The sequence below is a fragment of the Phyllobates terribilis genome, unplaced genomic scaffold, assembly GCF_046119375.1.
Source record: "Phyllobates terribilis strain yellow unplaced genomic scaffold, ASM4611937v1 Scaffold_2__4_contigs__length_985480577, whole genome shotgun sequence".
In the NCBI taxonomy this organism is placed as follows: domain Eukaryota; kingdom Metazoa; phylum Chordata; class Amphibia; order Anura; family Dendrobatidae; genus Phyllobates; species Phyllobates terribilis.
The window spans coordinates 378,875,741-378,892,243 of NW_027362762.1; the positions used below are offsets into that span (position 1 = coordinate 378,875,741).

The 16,503-nt window shown below is 41.3% G+C and overlaps 1 protein-coding gene across 8 annotated transcripts in view; it reads right to left on the reverse strand.

The window, feature by feature from the left end:
• MAP4K4 (mitogen-activated protein kinase kinase kinase kinase 4) overlaps positions 1-16,503 on the reverse strand; it is a 164,338-nt gene that overhangs the window by 98,415 nt on the left and 49,420 nt on the right. For all 8 annotated transcript variants that reach the window (XM_073664768.1, XM_073664773.1, XM_073664770.1 and 5 more), the window contains exon 3: positions 15,754-15,810. In XM_073664768.1, the coding sequence (XP_073520869.1) occupies positions 15,754-15,810 (57 nt within the window). The remainder of the gene's footprint in view (positions 1-15,753; positions 15,811-16,503) is intronic.

Genomic DNA, 16,503 nt, shown 5'->3' on the forward strand with positions numbered 1-16,503 from the left:
ATTGCATGGCTATTTTTACCACAATTGTACACCATAAAAATAATTCCCCAAAACAAAGTCAGAATTGCAGGATTTGTTTTTTTTTTCCCCACACTTGGATTTTTTTCCCCATTTTACACTATGTGGCAAACTGAATGGAGCCATTCAAAAGTACAATTTGTCCTGCAAAAATCAAACCCTCTTATGTCTATGTGGACAAAAAAATAAAAAAAGTTATGGCTCTGGGAAGGGGGGGGGGGGAGGGATAGAAACACAAAAATGTAAATTGGCTGTGGTATGAAGGGGCTAACCTGCAGATATGGGGTTAATCTGCAGGTTAATAAGTGTTCTGAACCTGTCCGGTGCTGGAACTTCGAGCCCAGCACTTCGAGCTTCGCTGCCGGGAGGAAATGATGGCAACTGTTTTTTCTCCTGGCAGCGTTCGAGGTTCAATCAGTGCTCTGTGTATAGTGAGCGGCAGCTGTAACCCCGTGCCCTAGCGCTGACTTGCAGATGGTGACACGTTAACAGCCGCCGCTCACTATACACTATATCGTCCTCGCCAACCCCGTGATTGAAACCCGAATGCTGCCGGGAGCAATAAAGCTCATTTTCATGTGACAGGTTCTCTTTAATGGGAATATTTCTAAGTGAGCAATGGAGGTTTAAGAATACCTTTTAAACAAAAAACACAACATAAAAAAAACGCTACTTGGATACACAGGCAGAGGGCCAGAGAGCCACATAACACACTGGAATACTGCACTAAATGGCTATAGACATTATGGGATACCTCCACCTCTGCCACTGGAGGGTAAATGGGCTTGGCAGGTTAAATTACAACCCATTCAACTCTACTCCTTCCTAGTAATTTGAAGAATTACACTTTTCTTCAGTATGATGGTAATGCTTCCAGTGCTCACAGCTAAACTACCATTCGATAAGAATCATACATGATGGATTGAACCGAAGGGTAAAAAAATGTCAGTAACATATCCTGTAGATCTATGCTGGAGGTATTTTCCAACATATACTGTGATGTGCCCATAGACCCCTATGCACCCAGTGTTTGCAGGGTGTAGCCTTTAATCATAAGTTGGGTCAGTATACTTTTTTCAACCCTATTTAATACAAAAAAGTCTTCCACACTTTTGTATGCATCAGAGTAGTTAGGAAAAAAATGGCACAAAAAAGGACACCTCAAGAGTTTTGTCTGATTTGCAGACCAAAACATCCATATTTGTATAAATAGGTCCATGGTGTGGACAGAACGCATCTGTGTGTTTCCTTATGCTGTTCATTACAAATGCAGATACAGTACAGACCAAAAGTTTGGACACACCTTCTCATTTAAAGATTTTTCTGTATTTTCATGACTATGAAAATTGTACATTCACACTGAAGGCATCAAAACTATGAATTAACACATGTGGAATTATATACTTAACAAAAAAGTGTGAAACAACTGAACATATGTCTTATATTCTAGCTTCTTCAAAGTAGCCACCTTTTGCTTAGATTAGAGACCAGTTCAATGCCGCACAGAGTTCTAGCAGCAGACACATCTCTACAACAACTGTTAAGAGGAGACTTTGTGCAGCAGGCCTTCATGGTAAAATAGCTGCTAGGAAACCACTGCTAAGGACAGGCAACAAGCAGAAGAGACTTGTTTGGGCTAAAGAACACAAGGAATGGACATTAGACCAGTGGAAATCTGTGCTTTGGTCTGATGAGTCCAAATTTGAGATCTTTGGTTCCAACCACCGTGTCTTTGTGCGACGCAGAAAAGGTGAACGGATGGACTCTACATGCCTGGTTCCCACCGTGAAGCATGGAGGAGGAGGTGTGATGGTGTGGGGGTGCTTTACTGGTGACACTGTTGGGAATTTATTCAAAATTGAAGGCATACTGAACCAGCATGGCTACCACAGCATCTTGCAGCGGCATGCTATTCCATCCGGTTTGCGTTTAGTTGGACCATCATTTATTTTTCAACAGGACAATGACCCCAAACACACCTCCAGGCTATTTGACCAAGAAGGAGAGTGATGGGGTGCTACGCCAGATGACCTGGCCTCCACAGTCACCAGACCTGAACTTAATCGAGATGATTTGGGGTGAACTGGACCGCAGAGTGAAGGCAAAAGGGCCAACAAGTGCTAAGCATCTCTGGGAACTCCTTCAAGATTGTTGGAAGACCATTTCCGGTGACTACCTCTTGAAGCTCATCAAGAGAATGCCAAGAGTGTGCAAATCAGTCATCAAAGCAAAAGGTGGCTACTTTGAAGAACCTAGAATATAAGACATATTTTCAGTTGTTTCACACTTTTTTGTTAAGCATATAATTCCACATGTGTTAATTCATAGTTTTGATGCCTTCAGTGTGAATGTACAATTTTCATAGTCATGAAAATACAGAAAAATCTTTAAATGAGAAGGCGTGTCCAAACTTTTGGTCTGTACTGTATGTATATTCTTAGCCATACTCCCCAAGTATCCATCAAACATGCCTAAAACACAAGTTGTGAACAGGGCCTAACAGGGACAGCAATGGGTCACCAGACTGACATGTGGAGATAATATTTTATGGTTTTCAATAAAGGATTGAATTTTAGCTGGAATTGTAAAAGGGCAATGAGGATCAAACTGCAAAACATTAGGGGTTTTGAATTTTAATATTATATGTTGGTTTATTTATATTATAGGCTCTTCAGATAAAAATACAGTAAAAATATGTTCTTTGATTGAAAGGAAGGTAACATTAAGTAGTAAATCTCTTTATGCTCCAATCTCTTCTTTTCAACAGCTGCCCATCCCAGTGGCCATGGATTTCAGTAAAGAATGCCAGTGCCTGCTACTGGAAGTGAAGGACAACTTTTAGCTCGGTGCGGCTGTCCCTGTGCTCGCTTGTGAGGTCAGGTGTTATTTATAACTTGGCATACAGCCAATGATGAAGCATATATGGTGTATCCTGAGAATAGGACTGGATAGAACAGCTTTCATCTATAATACAGCAAATCACTGCACATCAGCTTCTTGCAGATCCAATAGCACAGCCTGCTCACTATAGCAGGAAGAGCAAAAACCACAACAGGGAAGAAATGCACCAACACTCTGCCTGGCAACCTGAAAATCACAAGAGGCATCCAGAGATTCATTTGGCAGCTTTAAATTAAGGAACATGCCAAATCCTTTTATATACAAATCCCACGCTCCGTCTCCCTCCTAGCAGCCAAGCTTCCAGCGTCCTATAAAGAATTCCTATGGAAAGAATACCTACTACAGTCTGTCTTCAGCCCAGCACTGCAGTTTTTGCACCAGTGCTATAGAAAATCCTAGCAAACCTGAGAAGATGTAATGCTGACCCCTGGACAGGCCTGGCCTCACTTTGCCTTTCACAAGTCAAGTTTTACCAGCACTGAAAGAGATAATACACTGGTGAAGAACTAGCAGAAAGCGCTAATGAAATGTGATTATCCTCTCGCACTTCCAGGAAGGGATGGTACACATTCCAGGACACCTTGTACTGCAGCGCTGTCTGCTCCAAGGTACTCCTTCCTGACGGTTTATTTCAGGAACGTGATGTCATAGGAAGCCACAATGTTGTTTGGCTGATAGGATCATGTTGTCGAGCAGAAAACCATCTTGAGACCATGTGACTTCACCGGGGCTTTGTTCATTAATCTTGTAGAAGGCAGACATGAATGCTTTCAACTGCTCAATTCCCATACAACACAAGGCGTACTTATTACTACCCATAATTCACCAGGAACCCTACACTGCTGCATATGTGACAAGCACACCTACTAGAGGCCATTGTGCAGGGCCGAACATTAAAGTGGACGCCAAGCCTTAGCTAAAAGAAACCAAGTTTCATCAAGGAGATATTGCTCCACAGGGCGAATTAAGGACACAGAGGACTTGTGAGTTTGCCATTTTTCTAACTAGATGATTAAAAAGTGGCATTTATGAAGTAACCTAATCTATGGTAATAACCAGCAGAAAGGTCTCTAATGGTAGTAACAATTTTGTGACCACGGCGTTGAATAATTAGGACACCTGTTTAAAGGTCTCATTCAGAGGTCAACAATTTTTTTCATATGTAAAAAGCAGATAGTAAAAACTGATCAGTGACAAAAATCAGTCCGGTTTTTTTTTCTTGCGTAGAAGAATCTTATAGAAGAAGGATTCTATCAAATGTGAAAATCAGATATCAATAGGAAGCAACTAGGAAGGCATACAAGTGCTGTCCCAGTATTTCAAGGACCCACAGACTACCAGTGGAGAGAATTGATGCATGACTGGGAAACCAGCCATAATGTGTCGGGAATAATGCGGGCTCATAGTGTAATCTGGCTAGATTACAGGGTGACACCAGAAAAAAACTGATGTGGGGTCCCCCTATAAAATCTAACCAGAAAAGGCTAAACTAGACAGCTGCGGGCTGATATTAATAGACAGGAAAGGGGCCATGGCTACTAGCCCCCTCCACAGCTATTAATATCACCCCTCAGCAGTCCCAGATTTGGCACATCCATAAGATGCACCAAATCTGGCACTTAGCCTTGCTCTTCCCACTGCTGTGTAGCGGTGGGATTCACGTCAGCCTTGTATTGGCGGCTGACGTGAAGCCCAGGTTAGTAATGGAGGGCGTCTATAAGACTCCTCCATTACTAACTGCGTGGTAAAATGGTCGCCGCTTCTTCAATAAAAGACATGGCTAAAATAAAGTATTTTAATGAAATAAAACACACAAGGTTCTACAAATTTTTTTTTTACAAGCCTCTGCGAAGACCTCAATCTCTTGAAAAAAAACGTAAATAAAAACCAAACAATATTACTCATCTCTCCGCCGTCAACGACGCAGTCCAAGTAACAAGTGTCCCACGACGATCCAGGTCAATTCTACAGCTGTGACATCAGCAATCACTGACGTCACAGCTGTAGAATACAGCACTGTATACTGACAGAGGTGTAAAATCACCCCCTTTCAGTATACAGGCTGCAGGAGGTCACTGGGGTTCATCAGCTGATGAGCCCCGGTGAGCTAGAGACCGTGGTGAGCTGATTACCGGCGTCAGCTATCAGCTGATGGTCACACGACCATCAGGTGATCAGCGACATCACCGCAAGTCCTGGCAGTACACTGCAGGGCGCAAGCCCACGCCCTCCAGTGTACCACTGGCCGCCAACGAGAGAGGATCGCCTCTGGGACAAGGAGGACACCGGACAGGTGAGTATAAAGGTTTTTTCTTTTATTTTTACTTTTGTCTTCTTTTTTTTAACTACCGCAGGCACGCGGGCTAGGAAGAGCAGACTGCTGCTCCTCCCATCCATGCTGCTCTCGCTGTTATCAGCCAGAGCAGCGGTCGAATGAGAGGAGTAGAAGTCTCCTCTCCCGACCCGAGTACCAACCGCAGCGCGATTTTGCGCCAATTGATTTTCATTGAAACGCAGCAAATCCGCAAGTATAGATATTATACATGCAGGTTTGCTGCGATTCAATGAAAGTCAATGGGCGCGAATTCGCAGCGGAATCACGCCAGAATTAGGTATGCTGCGGTTTTTGCCGCAATGATGATGCGGAAATTTCCGCTCCGCATCATGTGCACAGCACATGCGGATTATCATGGCTATACATGGCAGATCTATTACTAAGCGGTTTTAATGTGTTTCCGCGGTGGAAAAACTGCTGCGTAAACTCATTAAAACCGCATGGTGTGCACTCAGCCTTACTGTAGACTGTAAACCCGCAGGGCCCTCTCCTCTGTCATTGTTAGTTTCTTGACTGTAATTTATATTTGTATCTTGTATGTAACCCCTTCTTATGTACAGCACCATGGAATCAATGGAACTCTAAAAATAAATAAATAATTTACAAATTGATGGCACGAACACATCTCAAAGTTGAAACTGAGTTATCAAAAGCCTGAAAAAGTAAGTGACACTAATGAAAAACAGCTGGAGGATCAATCTGAAAAAGGCACATGACTGTGTATAAAGAGTATGTTAGATAAGCAGTCTCTCAGAAGCAAAGATGGGGAGGTTCACCAATCTGAACGCATTTCTGAAATTGTTCCACAAATTTTAGATGCAACTTTTCAATGTATAATTGCATAGACTTTGAATATGCCACCATCTACAGTACATAACATTTAGAGATTCTGGATAAATCCTTGTGCAGAAGGGAAAAGACTATGGGCTTTCAGGCAGCACTGCATTAAAAATAGGCATGATTTGGTCATGCAGATCACTGCATGGGCTCAGGAATACTTCCAGAAATAGTCTGTGAACACAGTTCACTGTGAAATCCACGAATGCATGCTCGATCATACTTAGAAGCCATATATCTACACAATACAGAAACACTGCCATTTTCTCTGGGCCAAAGCTCATCTAAAATTGACTGATGCAAAACGGGATAACTGTTCTGTGGGCAGATGAAATAAAACTTAAAATTCATTCTAGAAACCACGGATGCCGTGTCCTAAAGCTGGGGTGTGGAACCTTAGGTCCGCGGGCCGTTTACGGCCCTCTAGGACCTTTTATCCGTCCCCGGCCAGATTCCTGGGGACCGCAGTGCTTGGAACAGCAGCTGTATTTTGATATCCGCCAGCCCATTAATTTCTCCTTGCTCTTTTAGCACGCGCACACAGTGTTCACTACTCAGCGCTGAGGCACGTGCAATGAAAGATTATGTCCTGACACCAGGGTCAGGACGTACTTTATGGGCGGAGTTCGCACATGATTTGTACGGCCCAAGAAGGATGGTATAAATATCCAAATGGCCCTTGACAGAAGAAAAAAGAAGATTCCCCACCCCTGTCCTACAGACTCAAAGAAGAGGGGCCATCCAAAAACCCTGCATCTCTGATGGTATGGGGTTGCATTTATGTCTATGGCATGGACAGCTTACACATCGAGAAAGGAACCATCAATGCAGAGCATTATATAGAGGTTTTAAAAGGTGTTAGACAATTTCTGGATGGGCGCATATATTCTTATATTTCAGGGAAGGACTTGCATATTTTAGTAAGACCATGGCTTCCCAGGAGAAGAATTTGGGTGTTGAACTCATGGCCTGTAATCCAGACCTTTTACCTACAGAAAACATTTGGCATATTCTGAAACGTAACATCCAGCAAAGACGACCCAGAACTGTTGAGCAGCTAGAATCCTATCCTACATAAGAACAGAATGGGACAACATTCCTCTCTCAAACCTCCAGCAATTGGTCTCTTCATTTACCAATATGTTTAAAGTCTGTTGTAAAAAGAGGGAAATCTACACAATGGTATTCATGGAGTCATATTGAAAAAAGGTACACCAGAACAGTCTATCAGAAAGTGGTATTCACGGTCGTGCCAACTTTTTGGTCCAACTTGTTGTTGACTTCAATTTGTAAATGTTTTTTTTTTTTTTCAAATGAAATGGAAAAAATGTCTAATGTTCACCTTCTGATCTGTGCTCTATGTTGTGTTGTGAATAAAATATGGTGTGAGGCAGTGAGGGGTATTATATGCAATGGACGGTATGTATCCCCCAGTATGCGCATAGAAGCATACTGAACCCGCTGGAGTGCATTGCAATCTCAGGCACAGCTGTGGTTGCAGTGCAGAATAAAAGTAAGTTTGGACTTGGTCAGGCTATTTGACCAAGGCAGATTCAGTAAAACCTGGCATGGGCTTTTATTCTTGGAGAGGACCACAGGATGGCAGTGGGGTGGTCCACTCCCTCCAGCCCGGGTCTTGAATGTGGCTCATGTCCACAGTTCTCATTTAAAAACCTGCAGCAAAGGTTTGGGTGTGTCAGTTTTGTGTTTGCAAGCTGCGGAGCAGGAGGCTCTGCAATACTGGCCTGGGTGACCTGAACACAGAGCCCAAGAAGGCAAAACTCTGATGCACCTCAGAGTGATACGGCAGTGCAGCCTGGCTGTGATCTGGAGGATGCCAATTACCGTTACTTTGTGAGTTTCTGGAGAATAAAGACAGTTGATTTGAACTTTTCCTGGGTCACTGCCTCATTACCGCACAGTGTGAACACCGCCGCATTACAATGGCTGCAAGATATTTTCAAATCATTGCATTGTTGTTTTCTTTACGTTTTACACAGCATCCAAACTTTTTTAGAATTGGTGTTGAATTAAGAATAACACAAAAATAAAGAAAACCACACACAGTAGTTCTCGAAAGATGCCCCAGCAATATTATGTAATAGAGAATACAAGCATAACGTAAACAGATGTCAGGAGGATTGAAAAGCCCTTCCTACAGGGAACCTCTGACTGCTGTTTGTATTAAAAATATATATATCTTTTCAATAACCCTCCGCCAGTCTAGCGTTGAGTCTCCACCACGAGTGCTGGAGCCAATGACTGAGTTAAGCAGCTCCTCCCCCCTCCGCCGTTGGTGGAACAAGCCGCTCAGAGCCACAGAGTTCAAATTGCAGCACTGCAGTCAGCACATACATGTACAAAAAAAACTCACACCTCTCTCAACTGGTCAACTGGAAATACAGCTAACGCCACTATTTCCAATGTCCATCTTTATGCAATTTACTATAAGTGTCTGTTATAGCCCTGGATTTTCCCAGCAGTCTGCCCTAGATTTCTAAGGAAAATGTGCAGACTTTTACTTGGGTTTTTATCGTGGGTCCCAGAGAGTACTCTGCTAAACTCAAGAAACTGTAAAATACAGCCAGAGGGGCACCATCAATGAAAAGACACAGTAATGTATGCTCTTCGAAAAGTGCATTTTTTTTTTTTGTTTAAAAAAAAAAAAGAGAAGCCGCCCAAAGGAAGATCCTAATGCTTACAATCAAATAGTCAGATGGTCAAACAAGAGCCTGCCCTTTGCAGAAGAATGAATAGAGCTGTGTCCTGCATTGTATCTATTCATCTTCTTCATACACACCAAGCCTGGTTATCCTCATCACAGAATGACATGACCCAACCTTGAGATAAATGGCACACAATACTGACACATAATAAAATGTAGCAGAATGCATGAGATATGTGCCTTCTCATGTGCAAGGCGTGTTCATGGCATTTTATGGGAAAACGCCATCATGGTGACATTTTTAATCAAATTAGAATATTCAAATTTTGGGGGCTACATGGACTTTTCTAGCAGTAAGAAGAGATTAACCATTGAAGAACAGCTACAGTGCACAGCATTGAAAACAACTCTTAAAAATTAGTCAGTAGTGCTACAAAAAGTCTGCAAGTAGCTATAGGCAAAAAATTATATCGAAATTGTCTGATAGAGTAGGCCAAATGGTGACAATGAGATTTCAGCTCCAGCCCTTCCATCTCAGTGAGCAGAATACCAGCTTAGAGTTCTCCCTTTCGCCTTCTGTGAATAAAGCTGTAGGGCTATATTCACACATCTGTGTGACCTGTTCTACTCCTGTCTATTTTGAAACAGATCGAACACTGACCCATAGAGCTTCATTATTCCACATACACCACATCCATCAGCTTTAAAAACAGATCCGTGTCCATGAGACTCAGAATGTCCTAGTCCACATATCTCAAACTCTGGTCCCCCGCCCAGCATCACCATGTTGCATGCCGATACAGTTGAAGGCAATTGTGGAGGATGGAACGTCAGCTGACGCTCCCTCTCCCATCATTCTCCCTCTGCGCCTGATGTGTCAGCGCAGCGGCCGCGATGATGGCATTACAATGTGCCCGCTGTGCCGAGATGTGCAGAAGATCTGAAGAGACCAGTGCAGAGGGGAACTGGGAGAGGTGGGTTTTATTTTTTTTGTTTCTTTTTAATGTGGTGCCAATTATACTGTATGAAGAACTATGTGGGGCTTATTATACTGTATGGTGGGCTGTGTAAAGATTACAGTTGGGGAATCATAAAGTGATGGTGTCTCCATAAGTTTGCGGGGTGGATTGAGAGAGGGGTGGTACAGTAGGACCCTCACCTTGCGTGTGGACGTACTGTGGTGGAATATCTTGCCGTGTTTGGGGGGCACTTTTGTTGGCGTCATACTTTGCAAATATGTAATAACAAAGGAGAAAAAAAACCTTGAATACAGATATTAATCAGGCCATATGCTTTTTACTGCCCTTACATAAAATATTGGAATAATATAATGTGTTATTCTAATAATTAATTAAAATGTACTTTGTTCATGGGACAACCCCTTTAAGTTTGTGCACCATTATATATTTGATAGGGAAAAACTTCAATTGTAAAAAATTTTTAAAATAAATATCAAGGTTTGGCCACAACTTTGTCCAAACTTTTAATTTTGTCCCTCTGTGTATTTGAGTTTGACATCACTGTCCTAGTCTTATCAGTTTTGATGGACGAAACATGGAGAACATACTTTGTACTTTAGTGTTCCATCCGTGTTTCCTCATTTTTTCACTGATCCACTGTTAAAAGGGTATCTGTCAGTAGGATCAACCCTCCTAATCCGTCTATATGGACACCAGGTAATAGAAAGTTATGATACCTTGATATCTGCAATCTAATGTCTTATTCCAGAGAAATTCATATTTTTCTTAAAATGTAGATGAGCGAGTATGCCACATTAACCCTTTCAGCGAGCAGGCTATCTCTGCATGTGCCACAACTGTCTAACAGGCATGACACTTGCAGGCGTGGCGACAATGAATGAAACGCCCAAATACTCAGCGAGAACCCGAGCGTGCTCGCCGAAAGGGTTCGGGTATGTGCACACGGTGCGAATTTGCTGCCGTTTTGACGCTGCGTTTTTATGCTGCGCCAAAACCTCAGCGGCCAGATGTTACAGCATAGTGAATGGGATTTCTAGAAATCCCATGCCCACTATGCGTTTTTGTGCACCTGCGGAAACTGACATGAGGTGCGTTTTTCAGATCTGCAGAATGTCTATTTCTCTTGCGAAAACGCATGCGGATTTTCCCCATAGACTTGCATTAGATGAGGAAAATCCGCATGCATAAAAACCGCATGTGTGTTTTGTGAGCATTTCTGCAGCGGAAACGCACACAAAAACCGCTACATGATGATCAATAAAGTTTGTTTAAAAAAAAAAAAAAAAACTATTCTCTAATTTCAACATGAAAAACGCATGCATAAAACCGCATCAAAAAACACATGTAAAAACCGCAAGTAACCTAATTTGCATATTCGGTGCAGAAATTCTGCAGCGTCAAAACCGCAGCAAATCCGCACAGTGTGAACATACCCTCAATGAGGCACACTCGCTCATCACTAGTTAGGATCTATGGGCAGGACACAGATCTCCCTGAGACTCTGTCTCCAGAGCTTATTTTAAACAAAAGGAGGCGTTACCAGAGAGATATGTAATGACTGACACTTTGCCCTCATAATCACACTCAGCTCTACATAGAGGTCAGAACTAACAGTACAGCAGAAGTGACTGTCTTATTACAAACATGTGCACCTACAGTTGGTCTCTCATAGTGCTGTCAGCCCTGCTGCAGAGCGGTGCCTGATTATAACCAGGGCTGTGGAGTCAGTAAGCCAAACCTCCGACTCCTCAATTTCTATGACATTGACTCCAACTCCGACTCCCTCATACATGGCTCATGTTTAAGTGATAAATTTACTGTAGCACAGATTCATATTATAGGAGTTGGAGTCTGTCCATTTTATACTGACTCCCAATTCAGACTCCACCAAAATTGACACCGACTCCACAGCCCTGGTTTGCCTATGTGTCTGAAAAGTATTGTCTGTACGTGATTTTTTGATAAATTATCCAGAAAAAAAAAAAAAAAGGTCAAGTTGGCAACCCTGGTTTGGACACAGGGATGGTAGCTAAAAGCCAGCAATGGCATAAGCGACTTTTTGATATATAAAGACCTGACAACATAAGCCAAACTTTTCCTTCTTTCCTTTGTTAAATCACGAATCAATGAAACCGGCAAATACTAGAAAATACACCAGGACTACAGACAACTAAATCCAGTTTTCCTTTTCCAAACAAGAAGGAAACATACAGTGGATTTAAAGAGTACACACACCCCTATTTAAAAAAAAAAGTATACCAAGAAGAATCATGTCACTTATAATCTGTAAAATTCAACTGAAAAAATAAACAGAAGTCTTCTCAGGTGGGAAAAAAAAATTAAAATAATGAGGTTGTATAAGTATGCACATCCTTAAACATATACTTTGTTGAAGTACCCTTTAAATGCATTCAGTCTTTTTGGGTAGGAGTATCAGCATGGCACATCTAGAATTGGCAATCTGTCCCCAATCTTCCTTGCAGTAGAGCCCCAAATCTGTGAGATTGTGAGGACATCTCATGTGTACAGCTCTCTTCAGATCACCCACAGATTTTCTATTGGATTTAGGTCTGGGCACTGGCTAGTCCATTCCAAAACTTTGATCTTCTTCTGGCAAAGCCATTCTTTTGTGGATTTGGATGTATGCTTAGGGTTGTTGTCATGCTGAAAAGGTAAAATTCCTCTTTATCTTCAGCTTTTTAGGAGAAGCCTGGAGGTTTTGATGCAAAATTTACTGATATTTGGAACAGTTCATAATTCTCTCCACCTTGACTAGAGCCCCTGTTACAGTTGATGAAAAATAGCCCCAAAGTACAATGCTGCTTCCACGAAGCTTCACTGTAGGTATGGTGTTCTTTTGGGGATGTGTAGTGTTGGCTTTATGCCAAGCACACCTTTTGGAATCATGGCCAAAAAATCCTGATCTTATGAGACCAGAACACGTTTTTCCACAAGCTTTTGTTAGATTTGATCTAGGTTTTGGCAAAACATAGCCAAGCTGGGATGTTTTTCTATGTAAGAAAAAGCTTCTGTCTTGCCACTCTATCCACACAGGCCAGACATATGGGAGGAGATTGTTGTCACATACAGTATACAACCAGTACTTCCCAGAAATTCCTGCAGCTCATTTAATGCTTCTTGGATACATTTTCTTGTCTTTTCATTCATTTTTTAGAGATGTCAGGTTAAAAAGTAATGTCACGGTTAAGCCCAATTTAAGCCACTACTTGATGACAGTCTTCACGGTGTTTCATGGTATACAGTTAGGTCCATATATATTTGGACAGAGACAACATTTTTCTAATTTTGGTTCTAGACATTACCACAATGAATTTTAAACAAAACAATTCAGATGCAGTTGAAGTTCAGACTTTCAGCTTTCATTTGAGGCTAGCCACATTAAAATTGGATGAAGGGTTTAGGAGTTTCAGCTCCTTAACATGTGCCACCCTGTTTTTAAAGGGACCAAAAGTAATTGGACAGATTAAATAATTGTAAATAAAAATGTTCATTTCTAGTACTTGGTTGAAAACCCTTTGTTGGCAATGACTGCCTGAAGTCTTGAACTCATGGACATCACAAGACGCTGTGTTTCCTCCTTTTTGATGCTCTGCCAGGCCTTCACTGCGGTGGTTTTCAGTTGCTGTTTGTTTGTGGGCCTTTCTGTCTGAAGTTTAGTCTTTAACAAGTGAAATGCATGCTCAATTGGATTGAGATCAGGTGACTGACTTGGCCATTCAAGAATATTCCACTTCTTTGCTTTAATAAACTCCTGGGTTGCTTTGGCTTTATGTTTTGGGTCATTGTCCATCTGTAGTATGAAACGACGACCAATCAGTTTGGCTGCATTTGGCTGGATCTGAGCACACAGTATGGCTCTGAATACATCAGAATTCATTTGGCTGCTTCTGTCCTGTGTCACATCATCAATAAACACTAGTGACCCAGTGCCACTGGCAGCCATGCATGCCCAAGCCATCACACTGCCTCCGCCGTGTTTTATATGCTTTGGATAATGAGCTGTACCACGCCTTTGCCATACTTTTCTCTTTCGATCATTCTGGTAGAGGTTGATCTTGGTTTCATGTGTCCAAAGAATGTTCTTCCAGAACTGTGCTGGCTTTTTTTAGCAAAGTCCAGTCTAGCCTTTTTATTCTTGATGCTTATGAGTGGCTTGCACCGTGCAGTGAACCCTCTGTATTCACTTTCGTGCAGTCTTCTCTTTATGGTAGATTTGGATATTGATACGCCTACCTCCTGGAGAGTGTTGTTCACTTGGTTGGCTGCTGTGAAGGGGTTTCTCTTCACCATGGAGATTATTCTGCGATCATCCACCACTGTTGTCTTCTGTGGGCGCCCAGGTCTTTTTGCATTGATGAGTTCACCAGTGCTTTCTTTCTTTCCCAGGATGTACCAAACTGTAGATTTTGCCACTCCTAATATTGTAGCAATTTCTCGGATGTTTTTTTTCTGTTTTTGAAGCTTAAGGATGGCTTGTTTCACCTGCATGGAGAGTTCCTTTGACCACATGTTTACCTCATAGCAAAACCTTCCAAATGCAAGCACACCAACTCAAATCAACTCCAGGCCTTTTATCTGCTTAATTGAGAATGAAATAACGAAGGGATTGCCCACACCTGTCCAAGAAATAGCCTTGGAGTCAATTGTCCAATTACTTTTGGTCCCTTTAAAACAGGGTGGCACATGTTAAGGAGCTGAAACTCCTAAACCCTTCATCCAATTTTAATGTGGATACCCTCAAATGAAAGCTGAAAGTCTGAACTTCAACTGCATCTGAATTGTTTTGTTTAAAATTCATTGTGGTAATGTCTAGAACCAAAATTACAAAAATGTTGTCTCTGTCCAAACATATATGGACCTAACTGTATCTTATGCCTTGTAAAAAAAATTTGTATCTTTCTCCTTACTGATAACACAGCAAAGGGATTTCATTGTTGAAAGTTAAAAGCTGTTTACAGACTATGGCTTTTGCTTTAAAATGCAACTAAGAAAATGTCAGGAAAGTCTTACTAGAACAGCTAAAAACTTTATATGGGGTTAATCAGAATCATTTTAAAAAGGATGACCACTGTGTACGGACTACTATTTAACATTAGTGTGAATGGCTAATTCTTAACAGAACCACATCCACAATTAAGATTATTCACAATTATGCAACCACATTATCTTAGTTTTGTTATTTTTAAAATTCCCCTCCTCAAAATTATTTCAGTTTGTTCATCAATGGATTTGTACATTTTATGGGTGACAAAGGTGTAAAAAGCTCTTAAATTCTCCCGATTTTTTTTACAGGATAAAAAACTGGCTTTTCAACCAGTGGGTGTTGACTTTTTTTTTATACAGATGATATGTAGGTGTGGTCTTCTATACAGACAATACTAGTAGTGGTTTTGTTATAGTATTGTTGAATCATCCCAAGTTTGGGATGTCAATTTATTTAGAAGAATTCAAAGTTGTAAGTGGACATAGAGGGGAAAAATTCAAGGGATCCACACAAGGAAAAATAGCTAAAAATAAATTGGTTATTGACAAGGCCCCTTGGTATTAACCAAAAAGGGGAGTACAATTAAAGATGATTAAAACGGGGGCTGAACCATTTGTTCCCCAGGATATTAGGCGATGTTGGAGTAGTTAAAAGGATTGTCCAGCCCTGGACAAACATTTCATAGTAGCTAAAGTGCCTCACATAATTATAAATTAAAAAAAACTGAAAAGTTTTTAAAGCCATTTTTTGAGAAGGATTCCCTAAACAAAAACAGCAACTCGGTGTGAACATAGCCTTATTTGGCTTTTCTAAACAGGTTGGCAGTCAACCATCAAACAAGCTTGTTCATCAAGTTAGACAATTTTTATGCAAACTTAAAAATGATAGTTCTCAATGGGACAAAGACCCCATTTCATGACTTTAGGTGGAGGTAAATCGGATTTGATAAAGGTCATTTAAATTGACAGGAATGGCCTATAAAGCTAATAGATCAAAGTACAGCATCACTTACCTCTGTAACATCCATAACCTTAATAGCAGCAAGCTGGCCTGTCTTGACATGGCGTCCCTGAAAAAAAAAAGGATTTTAATAGAAAGAAAATGGATATAAAAGTAACAAAAACATTTGCAGCCTTAAAAGTGTAACTGTAAAGAAGTCCATGGACAAAGTCAGTTGCTCAGGCTCCCTTCCTAGTGACCTTTTCACACTCATTAGATGCTTCAATCCAAAAGATAGCGGATGAGTCAGTCTAGTGCTACTAATGTTCATGTGAATTTCTTAAAATCAGGTCATTAGAGACTAAAAACACTAGAAGTAGAAATTACCAAGCATTTTAAACTAAAAATCAAAATGGGAAAATAAAAATAAGTTTGGTTCAGGCTCCAGAGTGAGCCTATTTGAGAGGACCAACATACTTTACAGTGTCACTAGATCACCATGAGTTATTGTGGCTATCCCCTGTAGTGTTAGTCTATGGGACATGCAGATCACATGTGTATGCACAATTTCAGGTTGATGCATCAGCAATGGCGCAACTAGAAGCTCATGGGCCTCAATTCAAAATCTCCAACAGAACCCGTGACTACCACAAATCTTCAATAGTTATTGTTTTCCCACATTGGCCCTCTAGACTCTAGGGCCAAAGTGCAACTGCACCAAGTATACTTGAGCTTCTTTGTAACAGCATTTAGACATATGATGTAGTGCACTCCCATAGGACATCAGCACCAGCGGTAATAGCTTAAAATGCAACATTATCTT